The sequence below is a fragment of the Moschus berezovskii genome, chromosome 22 (genome assembly GCF_049115385.1).
Source record: "Moschus berezovskii isolate FMDL1 chromosome 22, NW_MosBer_1.0, whole genome shotgun sequence".
In the NCBI taxonomy this organism is placed as follows: Eukaryota; Metazoa; Chordata; class Mammalia; order Artiodactyla; family Moschidae; genus Moschus; species Moschus berezovskii.
In genome coordinates this window covers 62,388,725-62,407,820 of record NC_142481.1, presented here as the reverse complement: position 1 = coordinate 62,407,820, position 19,096 = coordinate 62,388,725, and the positions used below count along the sequence as shown (strand labels likewise).

Here is a 19,096-nt window from a genome sequence, read left to right as displayed (position 1 = left end):
TTAAAATAATGAGTTTAAAACCCCATCACAAAATAGGGGAAAAAAACCAAATTGACAAAGTCTGTATCTTGATATCGGATAAGCTGTTTGCATCTTGTTATTTATGTTAAATTGTCAAAATATCAAATATAATTTTATTAGAAAAATGGAGATGCAAGTTAAAATTTCTTTTATAAAGACCTGTACAAGGTAATCTTTCAGGGAATATTTCCTGCTGCTGCTGAAGTTTATTGTCTATTCAAAGTAAAATTTCTCTAAAATGTAAAGAATTAGAATCCCTTTAGAAAGAAAGAAAGAAAGTGAAGTTGCTCAGTCATGTCCAACTCTTTGCAACCTCATGGACTGTAGCCTACCAGGTTCCTCCATCCATGGCATTCTCCAGGCAAGAGTACTGGAGTGGGTTGCCATTTCCTTCTCCAGATCTTCTCAACCCAGGCCCTGAACCCTGGGCTCCCACTATAATGCGGTATATTGAATTTTTACTAGCACTGTGGTGGTGGTGGTGGTGGTGTAGTCGCTAAGTCGTGTCTGACTTTGTGACCTCACGGACTGGAGCACGCCAGGCTCCTCTGTCCGTGCAATTCTTCAGGCAAGAATACTGGAGTGGGTTGCCATTTCCTTCTCCTGGGGATCTTCCCAACCCAAGAGTAGAACCTGGGTCCCCTGCATTACAGACAGACTCTTTACCGACTGAGTTAGGCGAGAATACTAGCACTGTGACTTCCATTAAACTCTAGCCAAGTCCTGGTGCAAAAATGAAACCTCCTAACATTCCATTCTCTAGACTGTAGAACTCCACGTATACATAACTCTAGGCTAGGTTACCTTTCTCCTCTTCATCAGCCTTCTCTGCATTAGCATTGGTCTTGACAACAGCACCTTTATCAGACACAAAGCGGCCGTCATTCAAAATCACATCCCATACCCAACAGCTGAGACAGTTCAAATTCTATGAGACACTAGAAATGTAAAGGCCTGGGGAGCAAAAAAATAAATGAGGAAACCAAGCCACAGATAAAAACATTTTATTGTTACTATATAAACAAAGGTATGAAAACTGATGCTTACTTTTCTGTTCTTTCCTATTCCAAGTCCTCTCACTGTGCCTCAAAAACTATTAATCCCTCACAGCATCAATATTTCTCAAATGTTACAGAAAGATGATTACATGACCTTGATGCTCAACAGAGGAATACCTATGCAAATCATATTTCATCAATATGTAGACACCACAGTGCCATTAATAGTCTATGTGTATAAACCATTGATTCATAGAAGCATATATTCAGTGTTGTAGTTATATAAAGATATACAGAAAAAGATCTGAGTAAGGTAAATTACAATTTCTGCCTTACAACTTTAAATACGTGAACAAAAATTCAATGGACATCTTAGATTTTGTAGATATGATTTCAGAATAATTACAACAGACCTCAGGTTGCTCATACTTTGTCTAGCTCATCTCAAATTCAGGAATATTTTAAAAAACAATCATTGGCAGTATATTTTCATGGTTAGTGATACATTTAATAATTTATAAGCCAATTAGGTATCCTCATATTTATATGAAGCATAACAAAACAATCCAGTTTGTTGATTCCCAAATCAAATAACTGCCAGTATCTGCCTGCCTCCTGTCTGGTACGTATATAATTTTTTTTTCCCCAGTTGTTATATTAAAACAAATACTAAATGAAATCATTTTTTGTTTTCAAAATAGCATTTAGTTACTCACCATTGGCATCTGGTTTGATTTTCTCTTCCTTAAGATGCAAGTTGCTCAACTAAATGGAGAATATGGGGGGAGAAGTGTCAGGAAAATCACTTGAAAGATTTTGCATCAATAGTGCCTCCCCCAGTGAAGAAATGAACCACTCTCATGACCCATTATCCATTAGGGCATATTCATTAGGCTGTTCTGCTGGGCTCCTTTTGTTTACTAGACGTTAGAGTGAGAATAAACAAAATATCCCACAAGTACAGCAGTACTGAAGCTGAAGGTCCTGTATTTTGGTCACCTGATGCAAAGAGCCACTGGAAAAGACAAAGATCGAGGGCAAAAGGAAAAGTGGGTGACAGAGGATGAGATGGCTGGATAGCATAACGATACAACAGACATGAATTTGAGCAAACTGGGAGATAGTGAAGGACAGGGAAGCTTGGTGTGCTGCAGTCCATGGGGTTTCAGAGTTGGACACAAGGTAGCAACAGCAGTAGAAAAAACTGGTTACACAACAGCTCAAAATCCACACTTCCTAACTGCAATCCCTAGAAATATAATTTGTGAGTTTGCTTAATGCACTGATTACACACCTTCTCCCAATCTCTCAATAGAATACCATGTGAGTTGTCACTCTCATTTTTCTTTCTTTATTTTTTTTTTACTCTCATTTTTCAAACGAGAAAATTTAAAGAGATACTGGAAAATGCAGTCATTCTTGAAACAGAGAACACTGAGGTGGGAGGTCTGTTATGAAAAGCATCTGTGGGCACGGATCAGTTATGCTACAGGCTGTGTTCAGGCCCCAGGGCTACAGCACACCGTGGTGCAGCCTCTCGTTCAGGTTGCCTTGTGTTGGATGTCTGGTATTTAAATCGGGAACAGCCTAGAGCACCATGGCACACTGTGCAATCAAGGTGCAGAACAGGATGAAGTGGAATAGAAAGGAAGGGGACAGAGAAAAGATAAAGATTTAGTAGGACTTTGATCAAACACTGTTAGGGATATCCTAGAAGGACTTATCTCCCCTATTATTATAAAAATTTGTCAATTATACCTCAATAAAGCCAAAAGAAAAAGGAAAGACTAGAACAGAACATAAAGTCAGGGGATATTTCTGTTTTTAGTTTACCTTTGGATCAAGGACAGAGCAGGTGCTCTAGTCAAAATATTAAGTAGGGCTTAAGACATCATGGAGAGAAGGGAAAAAGAATGAAAATCACCATTATCAAATGGCTGCTTCATAAAGCACCACCTGCACAGGTTTTCTATGTCTTGAGGTTCATTTCTGTTTTTTAAGTGGAGAAAGGAATGAAAAAACTTTAAATGAGTGGTTAGCTGGGAATGGAGGAGCTTCACTTCTATTGATGGAAACTAAAGGGAGTTTCTGGTGTCTGTCTGTCTACTTTGGTGTTGGAGTGGAGGGAAGAGGAAGAAGGGGGAAAAGACACTGGAGGGGCTGGCAAGAAGGGAAATTGGCAAATAAGGAAACCACTATAAAGCAGTAACAATCCTTCATTAATTCTGAAGGACACAGAGCACACTAATAGATAATGAGGAAACCAGCACAGTATATGATATATAAAGTGAAAGTCACTCAGTTGTGTCTGACTCTTTGCGACCCCATGGACTGTCCATGGAATTCTCCAGGCCAGAATACTGGAGTGGGTAGCTGGTCCCTTCTCTAGGGGATCTTCCCAACCCAGAGATAGAACCCAGGTCTCCTGCTTGGCAGGCAAATTCTTTACCACTGAGCCACCTGGAAAGCCCCATGTGATATGTAGTAGGTGCTTAATATATTCTAGTCATCACTGAAATACTCTTCCACATCCTGCCAATGAACCTAGTTTAAGCCTAATATTCAAGGCTGTTAAAAAAAAAAAAAAAAAAGACGAACTTATTGGCAGGGTTACAAGAATTTACAAGAGCAGAGTTAATAGTACTCCTAGGGTGATAACTGCTACCTAAAATAAGTGACAGGGTTGATGTATAAATTAGAAATATCCTTTACTGTAATATTCAATGATAAAAGGACAACCTATTCTTTTGTTGGTATATTATTAAAATTGAAGCTAATGGAGTAAATAAAGTAGTTAAATAAAATGCTATCAACTGTCTCTATACATTGCAACAATGTAAATGAAACCAAGAGATGTTCTGATTACAGTGTATCAGAATTCTGGAGAGGTTCCAGCAGATTCTGAAAGCATACTCTGGCCCTCACTTGGCTGTAGCAATCTCAAAGCCAATACAGCAAAAGCACCAGGATAATGAAGTCTGCATCATCCACTGCAGTGTCAGTGAACTGAAGGCTGAAATCACGATTAAGTCCAGTTACTTCAGAGTTCTTCCTTTGTTCTGCTTACTTGGACCAAAAGGAGAAACCAGTTTCTCTTGCAACTTCATGCAACACCACTTTGCAATCCAAAAGATTAATCAAAAGCCAAAATACCCACCTTATAATATCTACATTTTTAATGCCTTTAGTTAATATTTTAGTTTTTAAGATACATAAAAATAATTGGAAACTGTAAGTTATACACTGCATTTTATTCAAAAGCTACTTGAGAAAGGATTCTGTTTGCTTTTTTTTAGCCATGCCTTGCAGCATGAGGGATCCTAGTTCCCCAACCAGGAATTGAATCTGTGCTCCACTTATTTGGAGTGCAGAGTCCCAACCACTGGACCACCAGGGAAGTCCCAAGAGAGGATTCTTGACACAGAAGGAAGATTTAATGGTAAGGGAGTTATACTGAATAAGGAATGCTTTGTGCACAACAGTGAAGTAGGAGACTCCAGAGGCTTACTCCTCAGAGTTTCCTGCTCCCTTTGCCCTCCTCTGAATTGAAATTTCCCACGAAACTAGAAGAACAAAGAGGGACGAGGAAGTAAACATAAACAGGATCTAATATTTTCTTAAATGAGTAAAAACTGGAGCTAGATGAATATTTAAAATACAAGGGCTTCCTTTGTGGCTCAGTGGTAAGGAATCTGCCTGCCAATGCAGGAGACATTGGTTCGATCCCTGGGTCAGGAAGATCCCCTGGAGGAGGAAATGGCAACCCATTCCAGTATTCTTGCCTGAAAAAAAATCCCATGGACAAAGGAGCCTGGTGGGCTACAGTGCTGGGGTTGCAAAGAGTTGGACACGATTTAGCGCCTAAACAACAACACCCTTGCACTGTACATGTCACAGTCACCTGCATCATGCAATTTCGTGGAGGTTCTCAGTGGGAGTTCCACAAAACAGAAGGAAACAGCTGTCTTTACTCATTTGTTCAGTTTTAGAATATTGGGGTCTATTATAATTCACCTGTGCATGATTAAGTAAATTTATAAAACTTATCCAGGTTCAGCGAATCTCTACATGAACTAGTAATTTAAAAAATTCCTGCAAAGAAACTGAATTATACAAAACTGCAACCATAATAATAGCTACTACTTCAGTTCAGTCGCTCAGTCGTGTCCGACTCTCTGCGACCCCATGAATCACAGCACGCCAGGCCTTCCTGTCCATCACCAACTCCCGGAGCTCACTCAAACTCATGTCCACAGAGTCGGTGATGCCATCCAGCCATCTCATTCTCGGTCGTCCCCTTCTCCTCCCGCCCCCAACCTTTCCCAGCATCAGAGTCTTTTCCAGTGAGTCAACTCGTCGCATGAGGTGGCCAAAGTATTGCAGTTTCAGCTTCAGCATCAGTCCCTCCAATGAACACCCAGGATCGATCTCCCTTAGAATGGACTGGTTGGATCTCCTTGCAGTCCAAGGGACTCTCAAGAGTCTTCTCCAGCACCACAGTTCAAAAGCATCAATTCTTCGGCGATCAGCTTTCTTCACACTTACACAGCACTTATTTCAGGCATGTCCAAAAATTAATGAGGTGGGTACTCTGTTTATCCCCATTTAACAGATGTGGGAACTGAAGCACAGAAAGTTCAGTAATTTGCCAGAAGTCATATAACTAATAAGTGAGGGACCCAGAATACAAATCCAAGTCTGTCTGGTTACAAAGTCTTAGGTCTTAACTTCTATACAATAGAGCCTCTCACAGATGATACTAATCTCAAAATAATAATAATAAAGATGATACAATGATGCAGTCACTTTGGAAAAACAGTATAGCAGTTCTTCAAAACTTAAACACAGAGTTACTATATAATCCAGCAATACCACTTTTAGATAGATACCCAAGTGAATTGAAAATGTATGTTCATACAAAAACTTGTACATGATGATCGTACCAACATTACTCATAATAGCTAAAAAGTAGAAATAATTCAAATGCCCATCAGTGGACACCAATGAGTAGAAAAATGTGGCATGTCTATGTATCATCATTTGGCAACAAAAATTAATGAAGTATTGATATATGCCACAACATGGATGAGCCCTGAAAATGTGCTCAATGAAAGAAGCCAGCCACAGCAGAGCACATATGACGGGGTTCCATTTCTACGCGACATCCTGAATAGGCAAGTCTAAAGAGACAGAAAACAGATTCATGGCTACAAAGGGCTGGGCCAAGGAGAAATAGGGGTTTGGGATGATAAAAATGTTCTAAAACTGACTGTGGTAATGTTGATCCAATCTTTCTACTACATAAAAAATCAACTCAAAATGGATCATAGTCATAAATGTGACATTTAAAGCCATAAATCTTCTAGAGGAAAATACAAGTGAAAAACTTTGTGGACTTAGGTAAGGTATATTTCTTTTTTTAAAAAATTTTTATTTAATAAATGGTACAAAGCACAATGCCAAAAACATTAACAGTTAAAAAATGCCATACCTAAGTTATCCCTCTCTCAAAATAATGCCATTTATGTTATAAACCATGAGCACCCCATCAAAAGACGGGAACTGCTTTTGTTAATTCATATATATATATATATATATATGACTATCACTTTGCTATACACCTGAAACAAACACAACACTGTAAATAAAATATAGTACAATATAAAATAAAAATAAGTAACAGATCTTTGGGGCTTTACACAGAGTTAGAGTTCCTATCAGAGGGCTAAGAGCACCACAGCCATACTGAATCCTCATGAAGGAGGCACACGAATGACTGGATTACAAGAGTTACAGGAATGAGAGCTGCTCAATTCCCAGAAACTACAGCTCACAGAAAGCCAACAGAGGCACGAGATACAGACCATTTACTTATGAATGTGTAAAACTCAAGAAAGTCCACATTATTCCTACAACATGGTGAAAGTGCTTCAGAATTCACACAATACTAATTTTCTTATGGTTCTGGTTAAATTATATATACCAGTTTATAACAAATGGTAAAATCTGTAACTCTGTTCAAAGTTTTAAAAGATTACTTAACAATAGTTTCTTGTATTTCTATGCCACCTTTATAGTTCTGGTTTCTCATTTCTTAATTAGTAAATTCAGTGTGCAGGTTCTATCCCAGGCTAATTTATACACTTCCGGGACGAACGGCCTCTTAAATCCACAGAGTGTTGAGGTGGGGAGCCCCAGGTATATTTCTTAGAACACAGAAAGAACTAATCATGAAAAAATTGACAAATTAGAATTAGCCAAAATTGAAAGTGTCTGTTCTTCAAAAAGTACTATTAAGAAAAGTTAAATGTTAAGTTTCAGTCAGGGAGAATATTTATGCAAATGACATACTTGATAAAGGACTTGTATCCAGAATACATCAAGAATTCTCCCAACTCAACAATAAGAAAACAGTTTTCTTTTTAATCATCAATCAGTTTTTTTTTTAATTGGCAAAAGATTTGAAAAGTCACTTCAAGAAGTTACACAGCTGGCAAAGCACATAAAAAGACGCTCAACATCATTAGTCATTCAGTTCAGTTCAGTTGCTCAGTCATGTCTGACTCTCTGGGACCCCAAGGACTGCAGCACACCAGGTTTCCTGGTCCATCACCAACTCCCAGAGTTTACTCAAACTTATGTCCACTGAGTTGGTGATGCCATCCAACCATCTCATCCTCTGTCATCCCCTTCTCCTCCCACCTTCAATCTTTCCCAACATCAGGGTCTTTTCAAATGAGTCAGCTCTTCGAATCAGGTGGCCAAAGTATTGGAGTTTCTGCTTCAACATCATTCCTTCCAATGAATATTCAGGACTGATTTCCTTTAGGATTGACTGGTTGGATCTCCTTGCAGTCATTAGGGAAATGTAACTTAAAACCTCGTGAGATATCACTATACACCTATTAGAATGGAGGAAAAAACTGGCCATGCTGTGCTGCTGAGAACGTGAAGCAACTAGAGCTCTCACACGTTGCTGGTGGTAATACAAAATGCTACAGCCCTTTGGAAAACAGTTTGGTATATAACTTACAAAGTTAAACATACACTTAACATATAACCCAACAAATCACACTATTAGGTATCTACCAAAGAGAAATGCAGACATAAGTCTATACCAAAATCTGTATATCCTAATGTATATAACAACTTTATTCATAAATACCCCCAAACTAGAAAATACCCAAATGTTCATCAACAAAGGTTAAGCAAGCTGTGGTACACCCATACATGGAATACTACCCAGCAATAAAAAAGAACAAACTACTGAAAGCCAGATTTTTCAAAAGGTTTGCATACTGTATAATACCATTTATACTACATTTTGGAAAAGGTATAAGTAAAATGACAGAAAACAGATAAGCAGTTGCCAGAGAAGGGTAGAGACAAGAAAGTGAATGCAAAAAAAGTCTGGAGGAACTTTTTAAGAGTGGTGGGAATGGTCTATATCTTGATCGTGGTGGTAGTGACAGGACTGCATGTCTCTGTCAAAACACACAGAATTGTAGCACAAGGTGAATTTTACTTTACACTATATCACAATAAACTTGACTTTAAAATTTTTAAAAATTAATGAGATTCAACATTCAGCTAATAAGAGTCTGAAATGAGGGAATGAAAATAAAAACAAACAAGAAGAAATCAACAATGAAAAATTTCAAGAAAACTTTCCATAACACAAGGGCAAGAGTTTTCAGACTGAAGTTCCCACCCCATGCCTAATAAAATGAATGAAAATAAACCCAAATCAAGACACATTATCATGAATTTTCTGACAACTGGAGACAAACAGAAGATTCTTCAAGCTTAGAAAGGGAAAAAGGGGTCACATCAGTAATCACGATGGTCTCAGACATCTCAACAACAAATACAGAAATCTAGAAGGCAGTAGAACAATGTCTTTAAAATTTGGCAAGTGGGGCTTCTCTAGTGGCTCAGTGGTGAAGAATCTGTCTGCCAGTGCAGGAGACAGGTTGAATCCCTGATCTGGGAAGATCCCACATGTCATGGAGCGACTCAGCTGGGGGACCACAACTACTGAGCTTGTGCTCTAGAACCCAAGCCTGGGAGCTGCGACTCCTGAACCCGCAAACTGCAGTTACTGAAACCCACACACCCTAGAGCCCGTGCTCTGCAATGAGAAACCATGGTGATAAGCCCACACATCACAACTAGAGAAAAGCCTAAGCAGCAACAAAGACCCAGCACAGCCATAAATAAATTTTAAAAATCTTTTTAATTGGCAGGAAAATAATTTCCAACCTAAAATTAATGCTACACCCAGCAATACTATTATTCAAGTGATAGGTCAAAATAAGCAAATTTCGGAAAGGCAGTATCTTAAAAAATGACTTCCCATACACCTTCAGAAAGCTGATAGATATATGACTCCACCAAATCAAGACAGATGAAGAGGGGGATGAAGAAATGAAAGGATCCAGTACAAGAGAAGAGGGGCAAGTCCCCTGAATGAAGGCAAAGAGAAATTTACCCTGTTCCCCTCCAGCCCCTAAACAAATTGGGGCAATTAGTACAGTTCAAAACAGGCTACAAGACCTTGGAGAAATGGAACTGATACAATACTTGGTGTGTGGGGACATTTTGAGATAAACTTAGACGATTAGCAAAGACCCTGGGGTTGAACTGGTGATAAGCACAAAACAAAAACATAAATTCCAAGGAAAAAGTCGTGTAGGAAAAATATTTGAGTTATTAATATAAACACAGAAAATCGATCTAACTAAAATCATAGTGGAAAGATGAGGAATAGGAAGGTGTGCTTCTGTGGTGGGAAAAGGAGGATGGACCAAAGTGTCAATAGCAATAAACACCTAAAAGGGAAAACTGAATAAGTAGCAAAGCAAGCATGTAATTCAGGGAACAAGGACGTCAATATCGTAGATCAACGTCAAGAGAAACAGCAGTTTTCTTTGGGGAGGAAAAAACTGACTCCTTAGGTGCATATGAAACTTTATCACTTATAAAAAAAAATACTAAGTCTTTGTTCTCCAGAAATTCACAGAAGTAGGTACCAACAAAGCGGGTTCAAAGCACTATCATAATGCGAGTGTTTAGGCGGGAAAAATTAACTCTACACAGTACCGTTTAACATATATCTTGCTTACTGTGTGTCAGGCCCACAACAAAGTTAAGCGGATCACGAGAGGATTTACTGACTGCCGGGCCCACAGAGTGGATCATCCATCATCAGTGAGCAAGCTGAGGAAGCACACAAACATGAGTAAGCCATGGTTCCTGGACACAAGCAGCTCAGAATAGGGAAGTGGAAAATGACACCTAAATAGGTGATTATTACAGTTCAGGGCGGTAAGTGCAATCCTGACTCCCTGAAGACAGGCGGGCGGCTGGCTCTTTCCCGATGGGAGCGCTCACCTGTGCTTACGTAACCCGGGGAGGCTGGCGGGTGGGGAAACAAAGCCAGCTCAGGGTCCAGGCTCCATCCCCACACGCACCCCATCCCGGCTCGGACCAACCCAGGGAGTGACTTTTTCCAGGATCTGATCCCCGGCCAAAACTGGCCCCCTGCCCCTTTCACAGTTGAAACCAGCTCACCGACTCGGCTGCCGCTTCCTGCTCGTCCACCGCCAGGGCCCACGAGTCGGTAGCCATGGTCACGGGCACAGTCTGGGACGCAGGTGCTGGCGAACGAGGAGGCTTGTGCGGCGCGATCAGCAATCCGGGGCGACTCCAGCCCCTGGGAGGGGGAAGTCACTTGCTCCGGAGCTGGGGACCGGAAGCGGCGCGCCCCAGTGACGTCAGAGTCCGCGCCGGCCCGCCGGACCCTCGCCCTCTTTGGGCTGGCGTTTCTGTCGCCTTCAAACCTCCACCTCTTCATTGCTGTTAACTTTCTTATCCAACATCCAGAACCGTAGACTAAGGTAGTATCTTAAAGTGCCTAAGCTCTTGTCAACTGGCTCTAACGAAAGAGCAAAACCACAGTTTCCTCCAGCACCGTGACATAGAAGATGCTCATATACATTGAATGTACCAAACACAAAACCATTACGGATAGTGAACAAAATGAATTTGAAGCAAGCAGATTTTTTTTTTTCCTTCGCTTTTCGGGTTGGTAAATTTTTAATGTCCAGGTGTTAGCTAGCGTATTGGGAATCAGCCGTCTCAAACACCGTTTGGTTAAAATTTTGTCCCACAGACTTATGTGGCAACAGCACTTACAGGAATCTAACCTTGAAAAATACTCAACGAGGGTGCTGGGGAAATGTGTTCCAGGTAGAATATCAGAGACAAAGAGCAAGTAGGTTTGTGGAACGAAAACAGTTTCTGGAATGATGACAAGAATCAGTGATTAAGTTGGTAAGAGGCTAATGAGAAAGGACCGCGTAGAACAGCTTCATTAACAAATGAGTTCATTTGAGGGAACACCCCATTCTGGTGTGACTTTTAGAGTTAGCTTTGTCTGGGCTAGAATCCCAGCTCTCCCACATGAGCGTTCTGATTTTTTAAAAGAAAAAAAAAAAGTATATGTTGGGCTTTAAGAAGAGGTAAAATAAGAAAAAAGGATAAAATAAGGATTAAGTGTGACAATTTAACTTGGATCAAACAAGATCTCTTTCCTTGTTACTTCACTAGAAGGAAGCTGGGCAATTTCTCTGCACCTTGAGAAATGAATCCCTACTTCTCTCACTTTGCCACTAATGCACCACAACAAATTAATTTCAAATAACAGTGGGCTCTATGTGGAATTTTACTTGTAAAGTGTAAGTAAAGCAGTTCCTGCAGTCCTCTTGCCAGGATTCTTTTTCTCCAACACTTTTTACAGAGTTAATTTGGAGAAGATTCTTTTGGACCCTGCAGATGAGGATGTGCGAAGAAAAAGGTAAATATGCATATGGCAGGCCATGACCTACATCTCATTATGTGAGAAGCATCGCTGGGACTCTTTAGCCAAATTATATTGATCACAGGAGTAAAAGTGGTTAAAGAACCTTTAAGTTTAATGAGTTTAAAGGTAAATCATCAAAGGTCCAGGGCTGTATACAATAGAATTCACTTGTGCAAACAAAACACAAATATGCTTGTACATACTATAGAAAATGTATAATACACACACAAAAGTGGTATCAGTGGCTGCTTCTAGTGAGAGGCTCTCATAGTCTGGGCTGGGAGGAAACTGCATACAGTTCATCCTTGGAAAATTATTTTTCATGTGCGTGTTTTCCTTTTAAAATTGTATTTCAGACAAACAGGAAAGGGAATTCTGTAACAGACAACAGTTAAGATTCAAATGAAGCCCCTGCATTGCTATCCCAAGAGACACTCTCCTGAATTTTAGTGCTTATCTTCCCCATAAATGCTTTTAGTGTGTATAGATTTTTCTTACAAACAAACTTAAGCCCCAGGAATCTAGACTTTCCTATGTCCACCTTCAACACCTGCACAGTGTGAGACTTCTGCTAAGAAGGAAATTAATTTCCAAAGTAGGGCATGGAGCGAGGAATCCAGGGATTTTAAATTCAATCGCCTGCATCCTGCCTCCTCTGAAATCATGGTAAACACCTATCTCACGGTTGGAGGATTCAACATCACAAGGTTAAGAGCCTTCTGCCCAGTGCCTGGTCTGTGATGAACGTTTGATTAAATACTGTTATTATTATTCCTGTTCCCCGCCACCCTCCCCCCGTGGGGGGTCGGAAGAAGGAGACACCTAAATATGGGGAAGAGGCTCTTAGATCTACGCTCAAAGATACTCACATCGCGCACAGGCAGAGTGAGTCGAAAGCGCCCTAAGGCGCGGCCGCGAACCCGGCCAGCAGCCCCGGCCATCGCCGCTCAGCATGGCGGTTACCTCTGCCAACTGCCGCGCGGTCCCGCCAGCCAATCAGAGGAGGGGGCAGCAAGCCTTGCGCCTGTGCACCTGGGTGCCTAAGTTTCCTCTGCTGTTACTATCAGGTAATTTAAGTAACTCTTTGTAAGGTGGTTGTGAGATTCAGTGTCTGCTGCATGCTAAATGCTTAATAGATGTTAGGTATGATGATGGTTATTAATATTTTACTGTCAAGTTAAGTGACTTTTTACTTACTTTTGAGCTTGACCTTCTATCTGTGTTTGTTGTTTAGTTGCTAAGTCAACTGACTGGCTTTACTGCAACCCCTTGGACTGCAGCCCACCAGGCTCCTCTATCCATGGATTACCCAGGCAAAAATTCTGGAGTGGGTTGCCATTTCCTTCTCCAGGGGATCTTCCTGACCCAGGGATTGAACAAAGGTCTCCTGCATTATAGGCGGATTCTTTACCACTGAGCAATCTAGGAAGCCCCGGCAGCATTCTCTTTTACACAAAAAGGTTGCAGGAAGGAGGATTCCTTCTAAGGCTGGGAAGGGGGTTCTTGTCTAACACTCAGAAATGAATTGTCCGAGGAGACTCATGTGCTTACGAAGTAAGACACTTTATTGGGAAGGCATGCCCGGGTGGGGAGCAGGGGATGCGAACCCAGAAGAACTGCTCTGCCAAGTCTCAGGTTTTATGGTGATGGGATTAATTTCCGGTTTGTCTTTGGCCACTAATTCTGTCTTAGAGTCCTTTCTGGATTTGCAGGCATTATTCAGCCAAGATGGATGCCAGCAAGAAGGATTCTGGGAGGTGGTAGGACACGTGGTGTCTCCTTTTGACCTTTCCTGAAGTCTTCTGGTTGGTGGGGGCTTGTTCGTTCCCTAAGACCATGGCGTCTGGTCCCATCACTTCATGGGAAATAGATGGAGAAACAGTGGAAACAGTGTCAGATTTTATTTTTTTGGGCTCCAAAATCACTGCAGATGCTGACTGCAGCCATGAAATTAAAAGACGCTTACTCCTTGGAAGGAAAGTTATGACCAACCTGGATAGCATATCAAAAAGCAGAGACAATACTTTGCCAACAAAGGTCCGTCTAGTCAAGGCTATGGTTTTTCCCATGGTCATGTATGGATGTGAGAGCTGGACTGTGAAGAAAGCTGATCACCGAAGCATTGATGCTTTTGAACTGTGTTGTTGGAGAAGACTCTTGAGAGTCCCTTGGACTGCAAGGAGATCCAACCAGTCCATTCTAAAGGAGATCAATCCTGGGTGTTCATTGGAAGGACTGATGCTAAAACTGAAACTCCAATACTTTGGCCACCTCATGCGACGAGTTGACTCACTGGAAAAGACTCTGATGCTAGGAGGGATTGGGGGTGGGAGGAGAAGGGGACGACAGAGAATGAGATGGCTGGATGGCATCACCGACTCTGTGGACATGAGTTTGAGTGAACTCCGGGAGTTGGTGATGGACAGGGAGGCCTGGAGTGCTGTGATTCATGGGGTTGCGGAGAGTCGGACACGACTGAGCGACGGAACTGACTGAGACTCAGGGAGAGAGAGAGAGAGTCACTGAGTCACGCGCTTGTGGAAGTCTGAATTACTTTTAAGGGGCATTTCTTCCTGGTTTCCTTTGGCCAGTGATTTTGATTTGTCTGATTCACAATCCATATTTCGTCTATCTCAGGATCCTCCCCTGTGTGCCCATGCATCTCTTAGACAAGATGGACTTTACAGAAAAGGCATATGGGTAGAGAACATCCCTTGACATAACCCCTCTTTGACCTTCAAGGAACCTTTTTTGCACATGAGTGGTCAGGGAGTTCTCTTGACTGGGACCACAGCCCTGTCTAACTCAATGAAACTAAGTCATGCCGTGTGGGGCCACCCAAGATGGACAGGTCATGGTGGAGAGGTCTGACAGAATGTGGTCCACTGGAGAAGGGAATGGCAAACCACTTCAGTATACTTGCCTTGAGAACCCCATGAACAGTATCAAAAGGCAAAATGATAGGATACTGAATGAGGAATTCCCCAGGTCGGTAGGTGCCCACTATGCTACTGGAGATCAGTGGAGAAATAACTCCAGAAAGAATGAAGGGATGGAGCCAAAGCAAAACAACACCCAGTTGTGGATGTGACTGGTGATAGAAGCAAGGTCCGATGCTGTAAAGAGCAATATTGCATAGGAACCTGGAATGTTAGGTCCATGAATCAAGGCAAATTGGAAGTGGTCAAACAGGAGATGACAAGAATGAATGTAGACATTCTAGGAATCAGTGAACTAAAATGGACTGGAATGGGTGAATTTAACTCAGATGACCATTATATCTACTACTGTGGGCAGGAATCCCTTAGAAGAAATGGAGTAGCCATCATGGTCAACAAAAGAGTCCAAAATGCAGTACTTGGATACGACCTTAAAAACGACAGAATGATTTCTGTTCGTTTCCAAGGCAAACCATTCAATATTACAGTAATCCAAGTCTATGCCCCAACCAGTAATGCTGAAGAAGCTGAAGTTGAACGGTTCTATGAAGACCTACAAGACCTTTTAGAACTAACACCCAAAAAAGATGTCCTTTTCATTATAGGGGACTGGAATGCAAAAGTAGGAGGTCAAGAAACACCTGGAGTAACAGGCAAATTTGGCCTTGGAGCACGAAATGAAGCAGGGCAAAGTTTAATAGAGTTTTGCCAAGAGAACGCACTGCTCATAGCAAACACCCTCTTCCAACAACACAAGAGAAGACTCTACACATGGACATCACCAGATGGTCAACACCGAAATCAGATTGATTATATTCTTTGCAGCCAAAGATGGAGAAGCTCTATACAGATAGCAAAAACAAGACCAGGAGCTGACTGTGGCTCAGATCATGAACTCCTTATTGCCAAATTCAGACTTAAATTGAAGAAAGTAGAGAAAACCACTAGACCATTCAGATATGACCTAAATCAAATCCCTTACAGTGGAAGTAAGAAATAGATTTAAGGGACTAGACTGATAAGAGTGCCTGATGAACTATGGACGGAGGTTCGTGACATTGTACAGGAGACAGGAACCAAGACCATCCCCATGGAAAAGAAATGCAAAAAAGCAAAATGGCTGTCTGAGGAGGCCTTACAAATAGTTGTGAAAAGAAGAGAAGCGAAAAGCAAAGGAGAAAAGGAAAGATATAAGCATCTGAATGCAGAGTTCCAAAGAATACCAAGGAGAGATAAGAAAGCCTTCCTCAGCAATCAATGCAAAGAAATAGAGGATAACAACAGAATAGGAAAAACAAGAGATCCCTTCAAGAACATTAGAGATATCAAGGGAACATTTCATGCAAAGATAGGCTCGATAAAGGACAGAAATGGTATGGACCTAACAGAAGCAGAAGATATTAAGAGGTGGCAAGAATACACAGAAGAACTGTACAAAAAAGATCTTCGCAACCAAGATAATCACGATGGCGTGCTCACTCACCTGGAGCCAGACCTCTTGGAATGTGAAGTCAAGTGGGACTTAGAAAGCATCACTACGAACAAAGCTAGTGGAGGTGATGGAATTCCAATTGAGCTATTTCAAATCCTGAAAGATGATGCTGTGAAAGTTCTGCACTCAATATGCCAGCAAATTTGGAAAACTCAGCAGTGGCCACAGGACTGGAAAAGGTCAGTCCTCATTCCAATCCCAAAGAAAGGCAATGCCAAAGAATGCTCAAACTACCGCACAATTGCACTCATCTCACACACTAGTAAAGTCATGCTCAAAATTCTTCAAGCCAGGCTTCAGCAATATATGAACCATGAACTTCCAGACGTTCAAGCAGGTTTTAGAAAAGGCAAAGGAACCAGAGATCAAATTGCCAACGTCCTCTGGATCATTGAGAAAGCAAGAGAGTTCCAGAAAAACATCTATTTCTGCTTCATTGACTATGCCAAAGCTTTTGACTGTGTGGATCACAATAAACTGTGGAAAACTCTGAAAGAGGTGGGAATACCAGACCACCTGACCTGCCTCTTGAGAAACCTGTATGCAGGTCAGGAAGCAACAGTTAGAACTGGACATGGAACAACGGACTGGTTCCAAATAGGAAAAGGAGTGCGTCAAGGTTGTACATTGTCACCCTGCTTATTTAACTTATATGCAGAGTACATCATGAGGAATGCTGGGCTGGAAGAAGCACAAGCTGGAATCAAGATTGCTGGGAGAAATATCAATAACCTCAGATATGCAGATGACACCACCCTTATGGCTGAAAGTGAAGAGGAACTCAAAAGCCTCTTGATGAAAGTGAAAGAGGAGAGTGAAGAGGTTGGCTTGAGGCTCAACATTCAGAAAACAAAGATCATGGCATCTGGTCCCATCACTTCATGGGAAGTAGATGGGGAACCGTGGAAGCAGTGTGTCAGACTTTATTTTTTTGGGCTCCAAAATCACTGCAGATGCTGATTGCAGCCATGAAATTAAAAGACGCTTACCCCTTGGAAGGAAAGTTATGACCAACCTAGATAGCATATTAAAAAGCAGAGACATTACTTTGCCAACAAAGGTCCGTCTAGTCAAGGCTATGGTTTTTCCCGTGGTCATGTATGGATGTGAGAGTTGGACTGTGAAGAAAGCTGATCGCCGAAGCATTGATGCTTTTGAACTGTGGCGCTGGAGAAGACTCTTGAGAGTCCCTTGGACTGCAAGGAGATCCAACCAGTCCAATCTAAAGGAGATCAATCCTGGGTGTTCATTGGAAGGACTGATGTTAAAACTGAAACTCCAATACTTTGGCCACCTCATGCGACGAGTTGACTCACTGGAAAAGACTCTGATGCTAGGAGGGGTTGGGGGCGGGAGGAGAAGGGGACGACAGAGAATGAGATGGCTGGATGGCATCACCAGCTCGATGGACATGAGTTTGAGTGAACTCCGGGAGTTGGTGATGGACAGGGAGGCCTGGCGTGCTGTGATCATGGGGTCACAAAGAGTCAGACACGACTGAGCGACTGAACTGAACTGAACTGATCTGGGTAGGACCCAACCTCCTCCTTTCATTGTCCCAGTATGCTTGTCTGGGAGTGTCAGTCCTTATGGAATGAATCTCCAATTGCTTTATCCTGGGGCTGGTGGGGCGGGAAGGGTGGGGAGGGGGGTGGCATCTACCTCCTGTCTCAGAGAGGTTAAGACTCATGGGTTTTGGAGTTACACACACACAGGTTTGAATATTGGTTCTTTAACTTTTTCAGTGTGTACACAGGTAAAACAGTTACCTCATCTTTAAATGGGATGCCAGTTGATCTGCCTCATACACAGTCAAAAAATTAAGCAAAATATAGTCAAAGCTTTGGTTTTTCCAGCAGTCCTGTTCCGATGTGAGAGTTGGACCATAAAGAAGACTGAGCGCTGAAGAACTGATGCTTTTGAGAGTTCCCTGGACAGCAAGGAGATCAAACCAGTCAATCCTAAAGGAAATCAACCCTGAATATTCATTGGAGGCTGATGCTGAAGCTCTAATACTATGGACACCTGATGTGAAGAGCTGACTCACAGGAATAGACCTTGATACTGGTAAAGATTAAGGGCAGGAGGAGAAGGGGGCAACAGAGAATGAGATGGCATCACCGACCTAATCGACAGGAATTTGAGCAAATTCCAGGACATAGTGAAGGACAGGAAAACCTGGTGTGCTGCAGTCCATGGGGTCGCAAGGAGTCAGCATGACTGAGCAACTCAACAACAGCAAAAAGGAAATGTTTACCAGTGCTTTGCATATAAATATTATTTTTCAAAGGCAAATGGAAGACCAGAGGCCAATTTAACTGTCTCTCAAACAGTGAGTTATTTCTTCCACACCAAATCCAAGATCTGACAAGGACAACTGTGTCCACTGGCATAACATTACATATCAGAATCCGCATACCACTGTCTAACAACAACGAACACAACTAGATGCCAAGAGCTGTGCCCTCTACCAAACACACGTCACTGTTTCCCCTCATTAGCCAAATCAACCAATAGGACTTATCCTATGTGCTCAGTTGTGTTCCACTCTTTGTGACCCCATGGGTTGTAACTTTCCAGGCTCCTCTGTCCATGGGGATTCTTCAGACAGAAACACTGCAGTGGGTTGCCATGCTCTCCTCCTGGGGATCGCCCCAACCCAGGGATCGAACCCAGGTCTCCCGCACAGCAGGCGGATTCTTGACCGTCTGGGGAACCAGGGAAGCCCACGACTTACCTTATGGATACTAAAATGTCGGTTTCCAAAAGTCCGCAACCTTAC

The 19,096-nt window shown here is 41.9% G+C and overlaps 1 protein-coding gene across 3 annotated transcripts in view; it reads right to left on the bottom strand.

Annotated features, from left to right (window-relative positions):
- DDX19B (DEAD-box helicase 19B) overlaps nt 1-19,073 on the bottom strand; it is a 26,779-nt gene extending 7,706 nt beyond the window's left edge. The window contains exons 1-3 of one of the 3 annotated variants that reach the window (XM_055413154.2): nt 19,052-19,073; nt 1,736-1,784; nt 826-879 (exon numbers count right to left, since the gene is read on the bottom strand). Coding sequence is in view for 2 of the 3 variants with exons in the window: in XM_088830859.1 (XP_088686985.1) it covers nt 826-879; nt 1,736-1,784; nt 12,753-12,824 (175 nt within the window). In the remaining variant the exon portion in view is untranslated. Of the gene's footprint in view, nt 1-825; nt 880-1,735; nt 1,785-10,592; nt 10,794-12,752; nt 12,840-19,051 lie in introns of those variants that run through there. The other 2 variants (XM_088830859.1, XM_055413153.2) reach the window with 2 other exon arrangements.
- Nucleotides 19,074-19,096: the final 23 nt, after the last annotated feature.